Raw genomic sequence first — 20,090 nt, 5'->3', positions numbered from 1 at the left:
AGAGTTGAAAGAGGCTGTTTTCAGAGTCGCAAGGCTCAAAGACATCCACTTTGGGTGTCGCAAGGCTTAAACAAAGCCACTAAAGGCATCGTAATCCTCAAACAGCACTACTGTTGTGAACACAGCCTGATCATAGGCTCTGAATGGGTGTGAACTCCCTATCGCATGATGCAATAAGGTTGTATAGTGGCTGAGAACCCTCGTAGGGGTGATACGAATTGTAGACGAGTGTGTGTGTTGTTTAAACGAAGATTAGTCACTGGTTTGTCGCAGAAGGAGTGGAAGATCGATGGAGGTAGAGAGAGAGAGAGAGGCTCTGATACCAAATTGAAATTAAGAGAAAAAGATTAATTTCATTAATTAGCCCTAATCAGGCTTAAAAGGTATTACATAATCATAAGAGAGGAAAAGACTAAAAAGGACATATAAACTTATTCTAACAGAAACTACATCTTCAATTTCAACCACCACAGATGATGACATCTATGATTCAGAAAACAGTTCTGATCAGATTGAAGAGACTCCTTCACCAGATGAGTATAGAGAAAAAAATAGGACAGTGCCATTTTGTCTTATGCTTGTAATTATACAGAAGTGTCTCCGTCTTTTCATAAGGAGATAGAATAGATTGTTAAAGGATGTGTATAGTTGTCTTAGTGTAGTGCTTTCCTCTCTATATGTTTGGTATTGCTTGGGTTTTTCCCCATTTGGTGTAAAGGGAAAAAAAAAAAAATTGGAAGATTGTGACCATGATTTATATCAGAATATCTTAGCAGAGCATAACAACTGAATCTTAAAATAATTTTAATACAAAATAAAAATAGAGAATTTCAAGATCTACAGCAAGAAGACATTCATTGTAACAGGGAATCTCTCATCTTGGAATGAAGTTCAATACATTCCGGTTGGCTAGATTTACATCATATTTTTCTTGTTTATATTGAGGAACGTTTCCTCTTGTGGCTCTTTTCATTTCTAATAATATTTTGTTATCAGTCTACAAGAGATTACCCGAACAACAAGCGGCAATTGTAGTCAGAATCATCAACTTCATAAGTGGTTGAGTTAGCCCCATTAATAAGAACAATGGTCCCTTCATTAGTTTCTCGATACCAACTAAACAGGCTTGATCCCTCGTATCCACCATAATACTTGCCTCTTCCAGAATATACACCAGTAGACAACTCCTCAAGATGAACGTTAGAAACTATGGGAAGAGCTGCAACATTATTATTAGTGTTGATAAATGTCCAAGAATTCGATTTATGAAAAATAAATGGAATCAAATGTTCATTCAACATTCACCAGTATATGTGAGGTGCACTCACAAGGTGGAACCCATTATTTGAGGCATTCCACCTCTTCTGTTAAGAAATTGGAAGATCCTAATTATTCATCTGTTACCTAGGTTAGGCAATAGTGAAAAATGGCAAAATGTCCAGATTTTTTTTCTTTCTTTCTTTTTATTCATGAGCAGATGCTTACAATCAAATCAAGTTGAGTTTTGTTTTGCAATTGGCAAGTCAAACAAAATAAATGAAGGTGCCTTACAGTCAAATATTGGGTAAATTATTAATCTCATTTACTCCTAATCCCAAATATTGGGCTGCCTTCTAGACAAATCTTAGTAGATCCTAATGATCTAACTGATGGCCACTTCAGATTTTCTCCAATAACATGAAATAGAGAATTAAAAATAAAAATAACTGAATAATAACATTAGAATGGGATATACCTGGCTTGACTGGATTACTGCTACTTGTGAGCAGCGGCTCACCATGCTGCCCATCTGCCCGAGTGGGCACCCAATTCAAGGCCAAATAATATCCCACGTCTTCAAGTGACGGAGTGTAGGTTCTATCATAATCCATCACCCATTAGAAAATAGAGTTTTAAGGAAATCTATTAAAAGACTTTGAAAGTGAAACTTCATATTGTTGGGTGATACTTACAATGATCTTCCGCAAACAAGAACATCTTCACAATCACTATCTACATTCAAGAAATCAGATGCCTGCAGCTTACTCTTTGTCCTGTACCAAGTATACTCTCCATTGCCTTCCTTTCCACCATAGTATGATTTCTCAGGAACCACTTCTATGTCCTCATAACATTCAGAAATGAGTAGTTTCATACCCATTGGATATGCTGTCTCAAAGAAGAGAAAAAAATCAATGAGCAGATATACTTATTAGAATGAGAAAAAAAAAATGACAGAATAACCATCCTAATAAAGGTAATGCATAAAATAAAATTTCCAGAAACTTAGATAAAAAATATAAAACATAATGATAAAGAAATAACTAATTAAACTTATTTTAAACAACACTCACTCTCAAAACCACTTCAAATTACATGATCATAACAACATTTTATCATTCTCCTATCCTATCCCGCATATGTTTCATAAATTCAAGTTCCTTGATGTAAGACAGAGATTTAGCCACAGGAGTGATAGTTGAGGTTCTAAAAGAGAGGAAGGCCTGAAAGAATGTGGATTAAAGTAGTGAGACTGTGAGAGAGGATATGGGCACACTTTCCGTAACAGAAGACATGTTTTAGTTAGAAATAAATGGACAAACAGCCAGACGGATTTTTTTGTGACAAGGCTACAATGCTAATAACGTGTGAGCCTGTTTTGGTAGCGAATTTGCTCATTTTCAATATCATGATGGGGTTCCACAATTCCACGACCAAAGCTAATTCATGATTGTATGTCACTGAGAAAAAATATCCATCACAGCTTCCACGGACCCGGTTAATCTGCAATTGGGTTCCAAGGATCGACGAATCCGTGACTTGGTCGTCAAGAGGTCCAAAAAATGTGGGTATAGGGGCTAAACAGGATAACTGTATTGCAATTATTCAGCAAATTCTAGGGTCAGACCAGGATGATTAGAAGGCTTGTGCAGAAATAAGGTATGGATAGGTTAAATGAGCACTGATCATCATCTGCATCGTCAGATCCAGTGCTGATTTCAGTACACTCCCTCCCTCCCACTACATCTCCATTTTGCTAAATTAAGGTTCTATTCAATTGTTCTTCCATTCCACCTCTATTTTTCATGTTCCTAACTATCTGGTTGATTTGTATTGTAACATTCCCTCCCCCACTCATTGTCTTTCCAGGACTTTACTCAAGAAAGAAGATGAGAATGCAGCGTGGAAACAATGGCTTGCTAAAACCAATTATTTGCACATTCCTCTTTCTGTGAAAGCTATCCGACACTAGCAATGTTGTTAAGTAGCATATGCGACCATGTGTGACCAACACATGCCTTTTGCATATGAGATTTCGCACTCACATATGCGGTGGCATATGCTACAAGAAAAAAAATGCAGAAAAATATGTCATCGCACAAACTGCATATGCCATTGCACACAAAAATATGCCATCGCATATTGGCAGATAGCATAATTTGCGGTATGCAACTATAGCATATGCGATTTTCACCTTGAAAATAGCATATGCAAATATGCAACCGCAGTTGACAACATTGGAAACTAGTCTATCTGTAACACTTTTGACAAAAATAATTACAAATCTGGAGGAATAAATTTAATGAAATTGGTCGATTATTGATCAAAATTGTGATCGGAGAGCTTTTGTGTCAATCAAGCATCGTCAATAGATTTAGAACAGCCGAGAACATAGTTTAGGGTTAGTTCAATTTGAAGGTCAAAGTTAATGGGCCCAACAGATATTTTAAAAGAAATATACAAATACATAAATATTCAATTCGTTTTCTTTCTATTTTTTAAAACTCATCGCCCCAAAACCGAATCTAAAACTTGTATGTCCCCTGACCTTTGATTTAAGTTTTGATCTCGTTAGAAAGTGAATCAAAAGTCGGGCCAATTGAAGAAAAGATTCAGATTGTTGAGTGGTTCGACATGGAGTAAAATTGAGTATTGAGCCAAGCTTTAAAGTCCAACCTTCACTAGAGTTCAAGTATCTTCGAGTTCAGAAGCTAAGAATTGAATCCAAAGAAGTGGGAAACTTTAAATTTCTTAATTGTACTCCTGGATTTGTTTTGAAAATGTTTTTATTTCAAGTAAATGAATTATTTTGAAATTTAGATTCAATGTATGTATTTTGACAAAATTCATGAATGTTAGATTAGAATTTTAATATATCAATATTGTATTTACGTTTTACAAGGTTTTGGTTGATGGCACCAATAGCGTATAGGAACTATTTTACTTTTGAAAAAAAAAACCTTTAAAATTGATTTTGAACTAAACCGATAATGTTCTTATTATTAAACTAATTAGGATAATAGAACCTGGTTTTGAGCTAATCAAGCTATACATCTGTTTTGATTAACCATGTACTTTTGATGTAAAAATATTCTTATGAAAAAAGAGAGATTTTTGAAAGAATTTCAGATGAAAATAATTTTTGAAAGTTAAAATTTTATTAAAAAGGCGACGCGATGGCCCCGAAAAACAAACTTATCGAAAAGGGGTCACTTAGGCATCCTCTAAATTACAAACCATATCCTACCTAACAACAAGGTCCTCAAAGAAGATACCTTCAAAAACCTTATACAATTTTCCCCAAATGAACAAAAGACCCAAAATAGACAGTAAGAGATCCCGACTCAGAAGCTCTTTCCCCTCAAAAATTCAATGATTTCTCTCTTTCCAAATTCCCCAACAAATGGCGAACAAGGTGAAATTCCAAAGAATCCGTTTGGTTCCCATGAACGGGTTACCCAACGAACCCCAAGTCGCAAAAAGCTCTTTAGCCGACCTCAGAAAATAGTCCTCCACACCGAAGAGGCCAAGGAAATGTGCCCAAACCGCGTGAGCAAGATCACAGTGAAAGAGCAAATGATTCGCCGTCTCCCCCTCCCTTAAGCAAAGCAAGCATCCAGTCAGTGTTTGTAAACCTCTTTTAATCAACTGATCCAACGTGGTAGCATTTTCCAACGACACTTACCACACAAACATAGACCATAACATGACCTTAACATGTTATCCCCCACTAAGAACTCCACTATAAGGCTTCCCTTCTTGGAAGAAATTACATGAAGATCCGAAAATTTCTCCTCCAAAAAAGTCTCCCCATACCATTTGTCTTCCCAGAAACGGCTTCTATTACCCCTCCGCAATTTAAATTAAACTTTTATACAAAAAGCGGGGGTTCTCTTCAGAATGCCTTTCCGCACCCCACGTCCTATAGGACCTTTCCCCTCTCCACTTTACCACCCAAACTCTTTCACCCCAAATATTGCAAACTAAAAAGGGATTTTTAGCAATTTCAGCTGACAGAACAGGAAAAGTGTTTATGCATAAGAACGTCACATTAGGAACCTTGAAAATTCCTTTCTATTTTTAATAGAGAACAAGATTTAAAGATAATTGTCTAAACATAAAGTTTACTTAGAATCGCATGAACACCAAATTACTAGAGATGATGGCTAGCTAATGATCATTAATAGTCTATAGTAGGCAAAAAATCAATCACTCAAATACGGAAAAGGTTGGCCATAGAATCAAGAACTAATGGTGCGGTTCCACACCATCATTGAAGCATTGGATCAATCATATCTTAATTGAGATATTCACATCAGCCATTGTGTATTACATTATAGGTTGACGATGAACTTTCAGTATTTGATATCTATTTTAGTACTTTAGTTTATTTTATTTTACAATTACTTGAGATATTTCAAATTAATTTATTATTTTAAGAAACTAAAATTATTTATAAAAGAATTTGTATGATTAGTCTGCATATGAGGACTATGGTTTAGAAATTTGTGTTTCCTATTGAATAACTCTCCTTACTCACCCTACCAAACATCTCAATTTCAAGATGTTCCAGTGATCGATGATTAGCTTTAGGACTGTTGTTGTTTTGGGATCAAAAGGTTTGTGTGTTGTAAGCATCAATAAATGGAGTAGATCAATTGATGTTGGAAAGGCAGGCTGTTATATACATGCCAATATTTTTTTTTATGTTTATATATATATATATATAAGAACCAACATTTTGGCCAATGAGTTTTGTCCTATGTGGGTTAGTGAGGAGATCATTCTCACCAAAAATCAATCCATTCCGAAACTTCTAACCCCATGTTTACAAGTTGAAAAATCGTGGACCATCCATTTTTTGTAAACCACTTTTGGTGGGGTTAGAAGTTTCAGAATGGGCTGATTTTTGTTGAGGATGATCTCTATATGAGAAACATGCTGTGGGGACTGACATGTGGTTGTTGAATGGTAGGGGCAGTGTTGTCAAAGTACTCGCATATGCAAATAGGCGATCACATATGCGATTTCCAAGCATGTTTTCGCATATGCCACACTCGCATATGTGAAAATATGTTGTTTGTGTAGTATGCAATGACATTTTTTTGTGCGATGGCATATGTCCAACGGCCAAAAATACGAATGTTGGACACATTTTTTTGGTTTTTTTGTTTTAAACTCCACTTTTTGCTATAAATACCACCTCCTACCCCCCCCCCCTACCACAATACATCTACTACAACATATTATCTACCCTCTTTTCTAGTCTCTACTCTACTTCAATATCTACTACCTTCTCTAAGATTCAAGATCAAGAGTCTTGAATTGATTCAAGACTCTCAGGTCTCAAGTCTAAGCTCCAAAGCCAAGATCAAAATTCAAAGCCATCAATCAATATTTCATCATTCATCATTCATCATCAAGCATTCAAGCTTCAAGCCTTCAACTGAAGCCTTCAAGAATAAAGATCAAGACTCAAGATTCAAGAAACAATAATACAACATACAAGTATACAAGTACAACAATACACGAATCAAGATTCAGTACATCATCAATCATCATCATTCATCAAGCATTCAAAGCAATCAATAATTCAATATCATCATCTTCTCAAGTCTCAACTCTCAACTCTCAAGTCAACTCAACATCATATTTATTTTTCATTCCAAAATCAAATCTCATCTTCTCAATCTCAACTCTTCATTCTTGAGGTATTTATATATATATATTTAATTGAGTTAATTTGTTATTGCTACTTTGGTACTTGTTAGTTTGTTAACTTGTTGTAAGTTAGAATTTACAACTTAGTTAGAACTTAGAAGTTAGATTAGAAATAGAATTTAGAACAGATTTTGACTCACATTTGGATTACCTAGAGCTTTGAACTTTGAAATTAGAAATTAGAAGCTTTAAATTAGAACAAAGTCACACTCACACATTCACACATTAGAATTTTGAAAAACATTACATATTTACATCACACATTCACTATCACTATCACTAATACGACCATCATGTCTTCCTCATAGGCCAACTCTTCCCTAAGGCCAAAGTTATGCGGCTACATAAGCCAAGGTGGCATTTCACACCACAAACATCATCTAGTGCATATGTCGTGATCAAATGCAAGAGAATGTAACAAGATTACACCCGAGATCCGAAGAGAGATCATGGAATGCATGGATAAGAGTTCTAGGAAAAAACAAGTTGATGCAATTAACTTAGAAAGTTATGATACTCCTCCTACGTCAACGAGAAGTAGTCGACCATTGGTTCTTCCCCCACGAAAAGCTACTAAAAGAGCTCGAGCACGTGGCCCACTTGATAATTGGTGTAGACCACATCCAGAGGATGTGGTCGATCAAAAAGCAAAGGGTCATGGTCATGTCCAAACAACCATAGAACTTAGTATTAAAGATAGGAAAACTACCATTCAGTACATAACTAAATGATTATACCAAGCCAGTATTGCTTCAAACACAGTTAAACTAAAAAGCTTCAAAGTAATGGTGGAAGTGATTGTCAATTTGGACATGGCCTCAAACCACCTTCATACCATGAAATACGAGAGCCATGTCTATGAAAGGAGGTAGAGTTTACCAAAGATTTAATTACTGAATATCGAGAATCTTGGAAATACTATGGATGTACTTTAATGGCCAATGGATGGACAAATAGAACCGGTTGAACAATAATTAACCTTTCAATTAACTGTCCTACAGGAACAATGTTCCTTAAATTTGTGGGTGCTTCGTCCCATTCTCATACGGTTGAGTATTTATTTCAATTGTTAGATAAAACAATTGATGAAATTGGTGATGAACATGTTGTCCGAGTTGTAAAGGACAATGTCGCTGCCTATGTGACCGTCGGCCGCCTCTTAATAGCTAAGAGGCCTCACTTATATTAGTCGCCATGTGCGGCACATTGCATAGATCTCATGTTAGAAGATATAGGTAAATTGCATATACGTATTGTAAGCTAAAGCTAGAAAAGTAGTGTTTTTCTGTATAACATGCTTTACTTTTACCAAGAATGCGTACTCATATAAATGGTAATTTACTTAGACCTGTAATAATACATGTTGCTACTATCTTTCTAACACTACAAAGCCTTCATAGGGAAAAGGCAGAACTTAGAAGCTTTGTAGTTTTAGCTAATTGGAACAATGGGCCTTAGTCTAAAAAGTCCGAAGCCAAATTCGTTGCCCAAATTATCTTGTCCCAAAACTTTTGGACAAGTGTTGTTAAAGCACTTAGAGATTCCATGCATTTAATTACTATGTTTAGATTAGTAGATGGCGATGAAAAGTCACCCATGAGTTATATTTATGACTCTATGGAAAAAAGCAATTGCAAAATTAAGGAATATAATCAATATAGAGACAGAAATTATGATAAAATAGTTGAAATTATAAATAGGAGATGGGGTAGTCAAATATCATCTGCCATATATTGGCTGCCTGCATCCTTAATTCAATCGTATACTTCCAATCCGCTAATCTTGATAAGGCGGATTTGACGCATACGATTCGATTACTTGATGTCTTGGAAAAGATGATCCAACGTATGAAGAACAAGATAGGATCTCATCATAGCTAGATCGATATAAAAACTACGAAGGAATTTTTGAAAAGGAGATTGTAAAGAGACATAGAACTACGAAGATTCCAAGTATAAATAAATTAAATATATATTTTGTCTTTGTTTGTACTTTGTATTTTAAAATTAAATACTTATAATTAAATCCAGCCAACTGGTGGTGCGCTTATAGAGATGATCCAATTACAAAGGATCCAGCCTTCAAGAGATTGTCTATTAGAATACTTGGCCTAACATGTTTGACATCAGGATGCGACATAATTGGAGCACATTTGAGATGGTATAACAAATTAAAAACTTAACTTGTTACTTGTTGTTAGTTAGTAGTTAGTAATTAATAGTTACTACTTACTAGTTACTAACTTAAGTTAAAAATTTATTATGCATTGAACAAATTCATACAAAGAAGAGAAATAGACTTGAGCAAACGAAGCTCAATGATTTGGTCTTCATACAATACAATTAAAAATTGCATGAAAGATTCAAGCAAAGGAGAATCTGGGATTCTCCGACCCTATCTCTATCGAAATCTTGAGTGGATATCATTCGAGGCTCATTGATGCATGAGAAGAGCCGGTGTTTGAAGGAAAAGACTTAACTTGGGCCCAAGTTGAGCAAGCAACTTTTGCACTGGCACTTGGAGAAGGCCCAAGCCAAAGAAGAAGAGGACACTCAAGATTACAAGATAAAGAAGAGATACAAGAGGAAGAGAATGAAAATGAAGCTGAAGAACCATTGACAATAGCTAAGATGTTAGTGAGAACATATGATGAAGAAACAAAAGAGGAAGAAATGAATGTAGAAGAAGGTGATGATTCAGATGATGATGGGAATGGAAGTGATGATGACGAAGGTGGTGGTCCTAATCCAGATGTTATTCCCCAATGGATTAGCGATGGTTGTGTGGAATATGATGCAAATTAGATTTATTAAAGACTATGCTTTGTAATTTTTAATTTTTAACTTACATTTTTAACAAAGATTTGAGGTTTTTTAATTGAATTTCATAAAGTTTTGTTGATCTTTTATATTTTATATATATATATATGTTTATGAGTCTTACATAATTTATTGAGATTTTTTATGATTTGTTATGATTTTTTTCCTGATTTTTTTCTATTTTTTCAAAAAATAAAATTGCTGACCAATATGCAACCGCATATGTGCACAGCCTATGTTGGTCACATATGCTATGAAACAACATTGGGTGGGGGTTTTGATTTTGAGGGTCTCGAAACTATGCGATATGGCTAGAAGGTTGAGGTTCGGGGGTATGAGGTGTGGGGAGTTGATTATTAGAAGGATTTTGATGGGAAGGTTTTGTAAGACATGAAGAAGCAGCAAGAGGGTGTTGGTCATGAAAACAGAAATAAAAGTTTGGAAAATTTCTGTTCAGATTTTTATTGAAACAATCTGTACAATTATATACAGCTTCTAAGAATCAATCTAGGAGCTGTTATAGGAAACTGAATCAATCTAGGAGCTATTCTAGGAAACTAACCCACTAAATTAGCCTAAACAAAATAGGAAACTAAATCATAGCCTAACCAAGGAAATAAATAACACAAAATCAGGAAAGGTTCTGATTTGGATTACACAAAATCAGGAAAGGTTCTGACTTGGATTCCTTGGTAATCCTCATCAGCCCTTTCTAACACTCCCCCTCAAGCTGGTGAATGTATATCAATCATTCCCAGCTTGGATACATTTATCTCAAACCCGACCCTAAGTAAAGGTTTTGTGAGGATATCTGCTTCCTGTGATTCAGATGGCACATAGGACAAACTGATTTTTCCACTTTCAATCTCGGATTTGATGAAATTTTTGTCGATGCGAACATGTTTCATCCGATCATGTTGAATAGGGTTATGAACAATTGCTATTGCTGACTTACTGTCACTGTATAGTTTTATTGGACCATCAATTTGAACATTTAAGTCTGACAATAGTCGTTCAATCCAGATTAACTCACAAATCCCTTGTGCAATTGCCCTGTATTCTGCTTCTGCACTACTCCTTGACACAACAGTTTGCTTCTTACTTCGCCATGTAACAACATTCCCCCAAAGCTTTGTACAGTATCCAGTGGTTGACTTGCTGTCCTCAACTGAACCAGCCCAATCAGCATCTGCAAATCCTTCAATCGACCGATTATCACTCTTTCTGAATAATATACCCTTGCCAGGAGTTCCTTTCAAATATCTAAGAATCTGATCAACAGCATTTTGATGTCTCAAGGTAGGAGCATGCATAAACTGACTAACTATGCTAACACTATAGGTAATGTCAGGCCTAGTAAGTGATAGATAGATTAGTTTTCCCACGAGACGTTGATATCTCTCTTTGTTAGCTGGAGGATCATTCTCAGAAATCTTATGCTTCCAATTCTTCTCCAGAGGAGTGTTAGCTGGACGACAACCAAGCTTCCCGGTTTCCTTCAATAGATCTAGGATGTATTTCCTTTGAGAAATGAAAATACCAGTTTTGCTTCTGGCAATCTCCATTCCTAGGAAATATTGAAGTTTTCCAAGATCTTTAACCTTGAACTCAGTCTGTAATAGACCCTTAAGGTTTTCAATCTCGTCATTGTCATCTCCTGTGATCACCATATCATCAACATATACAATCAGGATTGATTTTCTTCCATCCTTTGACTGTTTTATGAATAGGGTGTGGTCTGCCTGCCCTTGTGTGTACCCAAAACTTTTCATAACCGTGCTGAATCGAGTGAACCATGCCCTAGGGGATTGTTTTAAACCATACAGAGACTTCTTCAGTTTACACACTGATCTCGGTTTTTCTTTGTCTTCGAAGCCAGGAGGCAACTTCATGTAGACTTCTTCTTTAAGAGTTCCATTTAGGAAAGCATTTGAGACGTCCATTTGGTGCAATTCCCAATCTAAGTTGGCTGCCATGGACAAGAGAACCCGTATAGAGTTCAATTTTGCAACTGGTGCAAAAGTTTCTTTGTAATCAAGCCCATATGTTTGCGTGTACCCTTGAGCAACCAAACGCGCCTTGTATCTCTCTATCTTCCCTTCCAAGCCTACTTTCACAGTAAAAATCCACTTACAACCCACTAACTTCTTCCCTTCAGGCATATTTACAACTTCCCACGTATCATTGTCATGTAGTGCCTTCATTTCTTCCAAAACTGCCGCTTTCCATTTTGAATCTCTCAAGGCATCACATATATTTGTTGGAATTGTTACATTATCAAGTTGAGATACGAATGCCCTGTGAGTGTTAGATAAACGACAATATGACAAATGATTTGAAATTGGGTGTTGAGTACAAGATCTTACTCCTTTTCTGATAGCAATGGGAACATCCAGATCATCTATTGTAATAGCTCTTCTCTGTGAATCTTGTGGTGGATCCGCCAAAAGTTCTGATGACTGAGTATGCTGAGTAACACGGGGTCTCCTTGAGTAAACAAGTAGTTCACCTTGTTGTTGGATTGATTCTCCCCCTTGACCAATACTTGAGGTTATATCTTGTGAGGGTAATGGAGGAGACTCAGAGGATGATAACGTAGGCAATGATGGAGAGTGGGACAAAGACACAGGAAGTGAGATTGAAGGATCCCAATGATTGTCTTCATTTAAGTTATCCCCCTGAGGACAATCGTGGGAATAGAATGATTTATCTTCTAGGAATGTGACATCATAAGACACATAGAATCTTTTTGTGATAGGATTGTAACATTTATACCCTTTTTTAGTGGGAGAATATCCTATGAATATACATTTGATGGCCTTTGGATCAAGTTTTCCCCGAGTAGGACTGGTGTTATGAACAAACACAGAACACCCAAATATTTTTGGTGGGAGTGAGTTGATTAAACGGATATGAGAGAATTCTTTTTGGAGACAACTAACTGGTGTACGGAATTTTAGGGGTTTTGATGGAAGTCTATTGATCAGATATGCAGCAGTTAATATAGAGTCACCCCAAAAATGATGTGGAACTGCACTAGCAAACATGAGTGATCGTGCTACTTCCAGCAGATGGCGATTTTTTCTCTCTGCAACCCCATTCTGTTGTGGGGTTGATGTACATGAGCTTTGATGAAATATGCCATTCTCAATGAGGTAGTCTCCTAGAATCTGGGAGAAATACTCTCCTCCATTGTCTGTGCGGAGTATGTGAATGTTGCATTGAAACACATTCTTTATCATTTTATGGAACTGTTGAAACACATGCCCAGCATCAGATTTGTTTTTCAAAAGGAAGACCCAACAGACACGAGTATGGTCATCTATGAAGGTGATGAACCATCTCTTGCCTGTTAAATCTACAATCCTTGTTGCTCCCCAGATATCACTATGAACTATATGGAATGGTTTTGAAGATTTGTAATTGTGAACAGGATAATTTTTCCGGGACTGTTTTGCAAGAATACATGACTCACAATGGAACGAAGAGAGATCTTTATTAAGAAATAGTTTTGGATACAGATGTTTCATATATGGAAAACTAGGATGTCCTAAGCGTTTATGCCATAAAATTACATCTGAATTTAACGAAGTAGAAGCAGCAAGAGACATATGTGGGTTTAACCTTGGAGAAGAATCAAAAAGATAGTAGAGACCATGTCGTTCTTCAGCATTGCCAATCATCTTCCCCGAAGACGGATCCTGAAAAACACAACGATCACAGAGAAAAGTTACTTTACAATTTTGATCTTTAGTTAACTTACTAACAGAAAGGAGATTGTATCTTAAACTTGGAACATATAGGACAGATTTCAAATAAAGTCCTTGGCAGAAAACATCTCCAACTCCAGCCACAAGTAGTGTATTCCCATTTGCCACCGAGACTTTTATCTCACCATCACATTTTTTATAATTCAATAAGACTGTATGAAGCCCCGTCATATGATCTGATGCACCGGTGTCAACAATCCAATCATTTAGATCATCTTTCTGTGATAACAGAGATGAGGAGATATTACCTCGTTGTGCAATTGCTGCTTTAGATGTAGAGCTTGATACCTCAGAAATTTGTTGTTGGTGAAGAAGGGACCTCAAAATCTCCATTTGTTCCGGAGTAAAAGCTGCAGTGCTAGGATTTTTTTTCTCAACAGATTCAGCTACACAGGCTGTAGGGTTGTCTTTCCTCTGATTTCGTGGCTTCCAATCCCGAGGTTTTCCATGAATGTCCCAGCAGGTCTCCTTCGTGTGATATGGCTTTTTGCAGTACTCACACCATAAACGGTGTTCTTTTTGCTTCTGAGGATGAGACCGAGTAGATGCAAGTGCAGATCCTTGAGATTGTTCCTCTGGGATTCCAAGGGATGAGTTCAACATTACTTTTCTCCTGCTTTCTTCTCGTCGGACCTCAGAGAACACCTCACGGAGAGAAGGAAGGGGTTTCATTCCAAGAATACGACCTCGTACTTCATCCAAGTCTTTATTGAGTCCTTGGAGAAAATCAAATACTCGATCTTTCTCAAGGACTTGATTATACAGTATTCCATCATCAGCACACTTCCATGGAATTGTGTAAAACAAATCCATTTCTTGCCAGAGATCAATCAGCCGATTGTAATACTCTGTTACCGACATTGATCCCTGCCTTATGTTTCGCAAAACAGAACGAATTTCAAAACATTGAGACGTGTTTTCAAGATCTGAGTACATCTCCTGAACAGCCTTCCATATTTCGTGTGCAGTCTTGTAAAACAGATAGGTGCGTCCTATGCGAGGTTCCATGGAATTTATTAACCATGCCATGACAATGGAATTTTCAGCATCCCATGTCTTGTAACTTGCATCACTGCTTGTCGGAGGAGGAATTTCACCAGTTAGGTAGCCCACTTTTCCTTTCCCTCGAATTACTAACAACACAGATTGAAACCATTCACGGAAGTTTGACCCGTTTAATTTGTGTTGAGTAATCTGTAGAGAATGGCTAACATCTGGAGAGGCATTAGAATACTTCTCTGTTGCTGTTTGTGGACAATTGCCTGACATGTTTGATGACGATAATCGATTTTTGCTTCGATCAGAAAAAAAAAAACTGGAATTTTAGCCGGTAGGAACGCACAGCTCTGATACCATGAAAACAGAAATAAAAGTTTGGAAAATTTCTGTTCAGATTTTTATTGAAACAATCTGTACAATTATATACAGCTTCTAAGAATCAATCTAGGAGCTGTTATAGGAAACTGAATCAATCTAGGAGCTATTCTAGGAAACTAACCCACTAAATTAGCCTAAACAAAATAGGAAACTAAATCATAGCCTAACCAAGGAAATAAATAACACAAAATCAGGAAAGGTTCTGATTTGGATTACACAAAATCAGGAAAGGTTCTGACTTGGATTCCTTGGTAATCCTCATCAGCCCTTTCTAACAGGTCAAGGGTCACCTCATGGCTAAAAATTAGTGGAGAACTCTCTGATTGCCTAGGATGATCTTCTCCTTCCTTTCCATTACCATTATGCTTGTTAAAAGTAGTCAAGATCATGTCTTGCATCTCGGTTATTAAGCGATCTTCAAGTTCTTGAAATCTTTGATCCAATCGTTCATCTAGTTGCTCCATGGTGACGAAATTGTTGCTTTCAGCCATGTGGTGGATCTCAATCAAGTTTCTAATACCACTTAATATAGCGGAAGTGTGTGAATCAATAGATTAGAAAGAAATTGAGGGTTTGTGTTCAATGGAACACATAAAATCAATTTGAACCAATAGATTCAATTGATAAACAAGCAATGGCTTGGAAGAAAATAAAGCATAAAGCTAAAAAAGTAATTAAGAAAGAAAAGATAATTGAATTGATATGTTTGGAATTCATTGAATTTCGTATCGTTTCACAATGTCTCGGATTTTTTAATAGGTCATTATGTATCATATCAGCCATGGTTAGTTTCATATCATTTCAGAATGTATTGGCCGAGATATTCCGGTTTCGGCCAAGACCAATGGAAAACAACCTACAATTCGGATTGTCTCAAAATGGGAAAAAACAGTGCCTCGAGATGAGATTTTAAACCTTGATACCAGCAATTTATATAAGATTTATTAGCACTCTATTTGATCTTAAATGATGCTAGCTACATATGCTTTTTTTTTTTTTTTGAAAAAGGAATTGTATGTATCATGAAGAAAGAAAAAAAGCAGATGTAAAGCTCAATTCCATCATTCCAAAAGGATAAAAAAACATGGCAAGTTTGTTCAAGTTAGGAAATCTTTTTTCTCTTTGATCGGCGGAGTTAAGAACAAATTGATCATTATTCCAAAATATGAAATATTTCTTTCAGAAAGATATTACCAGGAGCAATCACATCTGAGACTACACGCTTGGGGGTCCCTTTTAGTCCATCTTGCCGCACAGGCGTGTAAACAATCTCTATGATACTACCTACATCCTCCACGGTTAAATCAAGATACTCTGCCAAGAGAATAAACTAAAATAATTATTAAACCTTACTAGTTGTATTTGTTTCTTATGAGAAAAGCTTGTAAGAAGCACATGGCGAGCTAAAGATACTAACCATCAACACTTAGTCGGTCCTTGACACCGTTACTGCTCAACCTAAACCATTCATGGGAACAGTTTCCTCTTTCACTGGATGGTAAACAAAAGTAGAAGTTCATGACTCAGGCTCAGGCACAAGTGCGCCGGAATCAAAAGTAAAGGTCAGAGGTAAAATATGACTCCGAAAAGCTGTTAGAGATAGAGACAATCTCACCCTCCACTGTATCTGGTGACAAAGCTTAGACGCTCTCCTTCCATCATTGATCCATGTAATTCGAGAGACTGACAAATTGGTGGGCCTACATTATTGATGCATATGTTTAGGGGGGAAAGGTTTAACATCATAAAATACAATCATTCATGGAGAAAGAAAAGTATTGTAGGAACTCATTGGAAGGGTAGAAATACCTTTGTGGTATTTATTTAGAAACTGAAGTTCATAATTCATAAACATTTGTCAACAGCTTACCAGGTATAATGGGACCAATTTGTTCAGAAAGAACAATAGCACCACGGGCCGAATCACTTCTTACCGGCTCACACGAAACAGAAACAAAGAAGCCAATATCATTATTTGATAAGGTATATGATGCAGAGGTGGCACCTTTGATTTCACTTTGTGATCCATCGGAACCAGTCTGCAAAACAGGGTGTGAATCACGTTAATTCAATGAGACATTTAGACATCAATCATATGGTAGAAAATCGAAGGGGTGTTCTATAGGTGGGACTTCATTTGTTCCAAGTTAGGTAGGTCATGATTGTATCCTTTTATGTTTCAATAGGTCTTCCCAACCTCCATTTTTCTTCAATAAATTTCTGTTGATCTATCAGGAAAAAAAAAATAACAAATAGAAACCATCCCATACATTGAGGAAAATATTTAAAAAAGCAAAGCTATCTATTTTTTACCAATAAAAAAGATTTTATCGCAACAAGCCTAACAAAGCCCAAATACGGTGAAAATGGGATGTAAAAAAGAAACTGACCGAAACCCCATATATCAAAATTACAAAAAAAAAAAAAAAACATAGAAAAGGCTTACGCAGGTAATCTACACTGTACAGACAATTTTGATATTCTAGAAAGCTAATTGTTACAACACCCAGATGATATTCCTCCACTTACTACTGAAACAATAGCTAAAAAAATATATGCCAAGCCCGAGCTAAATCACAGCTTCACAAGACAACTACAAAAGAACATTACTGCTATAGATAAAGATTGATAGTAATACCAGAAACCAACGGAAAATTGAATCGCCTTCTTCCCCTCCCCAATATGTTCTGTCAATGTGCAGTGTGGTCCCTTCAATAGCCTTTCCCAATATTTGTAGAGCAAGCAGTTTGGGGCTACCTATTCATTGAATTGAATTTCATATAAGAAACAAATTGAACAACATTTAAAACCCAAAAATTATCTTTGGGACTTCAGGCTTAGTGGTAAATCTAAGATATGATTTTTTTTTTTAAAATCTCAGGATCCATTTGATCATGCCTAGGAGGACCTTGCTTAATCCCATTCAATGATGGCCCACCAACAATTTTGAAGTTTGTCGGCATATTTTGTTTGGTTCACCACCCTTGGTAATATATTGAACCATAAGCTTAAAAGGAAAGAATATAATCGTTGCATATGCGTGGAAACTAAGACCAAGTGATAGAGGAGAACCGCTCATAGTAATATTTTTTGGTGCTCTATCCTAGAAGAACTCAACGTGGATATCTATGCTAGCTTCACTTGTAATTGAGAGGTTATTATCCATGGAGGAAAAAAAAAACAAAGGTATCCATCTCATGATCTCCTCTCTGTTCATACTTTGTGCAAACTGGGATTATATCCCTTCCATATCATTATAAATTTCACAATGCCTATAAAAAAAACAAGGGTCAGTTGCTAGAACAAGTGGTGAACAGGAAAATAAAGCTATGCCTCATACAACATGTGAATTTATTCAGTTGAAGACCCTTATGCAAGAAATAGGATTTTAGGTCAAAGGAAACATAACGTGATATCTACCCCTCATGTGGCATATGTGAACCAACTCGTAAATATGTTTACCAAGGCACATGGAAGAAATCCCTTAGAATTTGTTCCAGGCTTGGAATAAATGATATCTATGCTACAGTTTGAGGGAAGTTAATGTTTATTTATTAATATTTATAAGCCTGTTAGGGTATAATGGTGTTTTCTGGTTTTATTACTTAAACAGAGGTATGTAAGCATTTTATCTTCAAGAAAATAATATTAGGAGAGGGAATTGTGGTAGCGATCAAGAAACTCATGTCCCCTTCTACTATTTTCTCCAATCTTCTCTTATTTTTTTCTCCTCCTCTCTTAGCTCCTCTCTTCTTCTTTTTTTCCTTTCTATAAAACCCTAGTAGCAAGCTACAAAAAAATGGGAAAAGCTCATACCTACTTCTATATTCATTACGACATTTCACAACATCAAGGAAAATGTAGCATATGACTCGAGATTAATTGAATAAAGGTTCATGTTGCCAACACCAAATGGTTGGTACAAGAAACTTGTTTTCTTTTTTTCTTTTTTTCTTTTTTTCTTTTTTTCTTTTTTTCTTTTTTTTCTTTTGTTGTAGTTGTCAATCATGATAATAAAGAAAGGAAATGTAATCACCAGGACGAACCCGCTCCTGTCCAAAGGAAGTTCTTGGCTCACCCACAGTACCATCATCACGTACCGGAGTACATCTGAAAGAAATAAACTTTCCAATAGCATCTTTGGTTATACAGAACTGAAGATACCCTGATGCCTCAGGTACTAAAGCACCTGGATCAGTTTCAACCTGCGGATCACCAATAAGTCATAAATAAGATGGAATGAAAACATTGTGACAAATTCTTTGACATGAAAATGGTCAAGAGCATCAGATTGGGAATAGAGCTTGCAAAATGCAACCTTCTTAATATATATACTTTAATTTTATATAAAAAAATGACTAAACTGATTTTAAGTTTAGGAGTGCTCTCTCATTAATTGAACTTCTCAATATAATATGAGTACAGCAGAGCCATACCCAACATGGATCAGATAAGCGGGTCATGTTTGTTGACACAAATTTACTAGGGTGATTTGAAGGATCTGTGCACCATCACATTTGACAGATATTCCTTCCCCTTTCAGAGTATACAACATTGGAGGAAGCAATTCATAGCTCCCTATGTAATATGAAAAATAATTACCTCATGATGATACCAATTATAGAGACTTTTGCCTTCATGACCACCTATGTATCCATATGATGCTGTCAATATTTCACCCTCTAAGTAATCGCCAGTAATAGATAAAAAATTTAGGCTTGGGGGAAGAGCTGCAAAGATGTTAGATGATTAGTCAAATAAACAGGCATAGTGCAAAGAAGAAACGAATCACATATTATGGAACCCTAGAAGTTCGTCAGTTGAGAGAAAATTTAAGTCCATAAGAAAACCTATAAAGTTATGTATTTATTAATGAAAATAAGATTTCAGTAAAATTATTAGTAAGAAAAAAAATAATAATCACATATTAACTGGAACTCTAGAAATCCATTCAATCGGCTAAAAATGGGGTCCATAAAAGCACAATAAAATATACCAAATATAACAGTGAAAGAAAATCATCAAAATTGTAGGTGCGAGTGTGGGTGGTCTATGCATTTCTGTGACTAGAAAAAAAGATCATAAGAACCCTATTAGATGGAAAAGCAGAACCAGTCAACAATTTGTTGGTAATAATTTTCAA

At 36.1% G+C, this 20,090-nt stretch overlaps 1 protein-coding gene across 1 annotated transcript in view; it reads right to left on the bottom strand.

Moving 5' to 3' along the window:
• The window catches only part of AIR9 (Outer arm dynein light chain 1 protein), a 96,192-nt gene that overhangs the window by 31,475 nt on the left and 44,627 nt on the right, over positions 1 to 20,090 (bottom strand). Inside the window, exons 20-29 of the mRNA XM_086440338.1 lie at positions 19,550 to 19,677; positions 18,984 to 19,152; positions 17,586 to 17,704; positions 16,818 to 16,986; positions 16,563 to 16,647; positions 16,365 to 16,438; positions 16,142 to 16,261; positions 1,953 to 2,148; positions 1,736 to 1,857; positions 1,012 to 1,219 (exon numbers count right to left, since the gene is read on the bottom strand). Of these exons, the coding sequence (XP_086296464.1) occupies positions 1,012 to 1,219; positions 1,736 to 1,857; positions 1,953 to 2,148; positions 16,142 to 16,261; positions 16,365 to 16,438; positions 16,563 to 16,647; positions 16,818 to 16,986; positions 17,586 to 17,704; positions 18,984 to 19,152; positions 19,550 to 19,677 (1,390 nt within the window). The remainder of the gene's footprint in view (positions 1 to 1,011; positions 1,220 to 1,735; positions 1,858 to 1,952; positions 2,149 to 16,141; positions 16,262 to 16,364; positions 16,439 to 16,562; positions 16,648 to 16,817; positions 16,987 to 17,585; positions 17,705 to 18,983; positions 19,153 to 19,549; positions 19,678 to 20,090) is intronic.

The sequence above is a fragment of the Akebia trifoliata genome, chromosome 1 (assembly GCF_017979445.1).
Source record: "Akebia trifoliata isolate Shusen 1 chromosome 1, ASM1797944v1, whole genome shotgun sequence".
Taxonomy (NCBI): domain Eukaryota; kingdom Viridiplantae; phylum Streptophyta; class Magnoliopsida; order Ranunculales; family Lardizabalaceae; genus Akebia; species Akebia trifoliata.
This window is presented reverse-complemented; position numbering and strand designations above follow the sequence as displayed.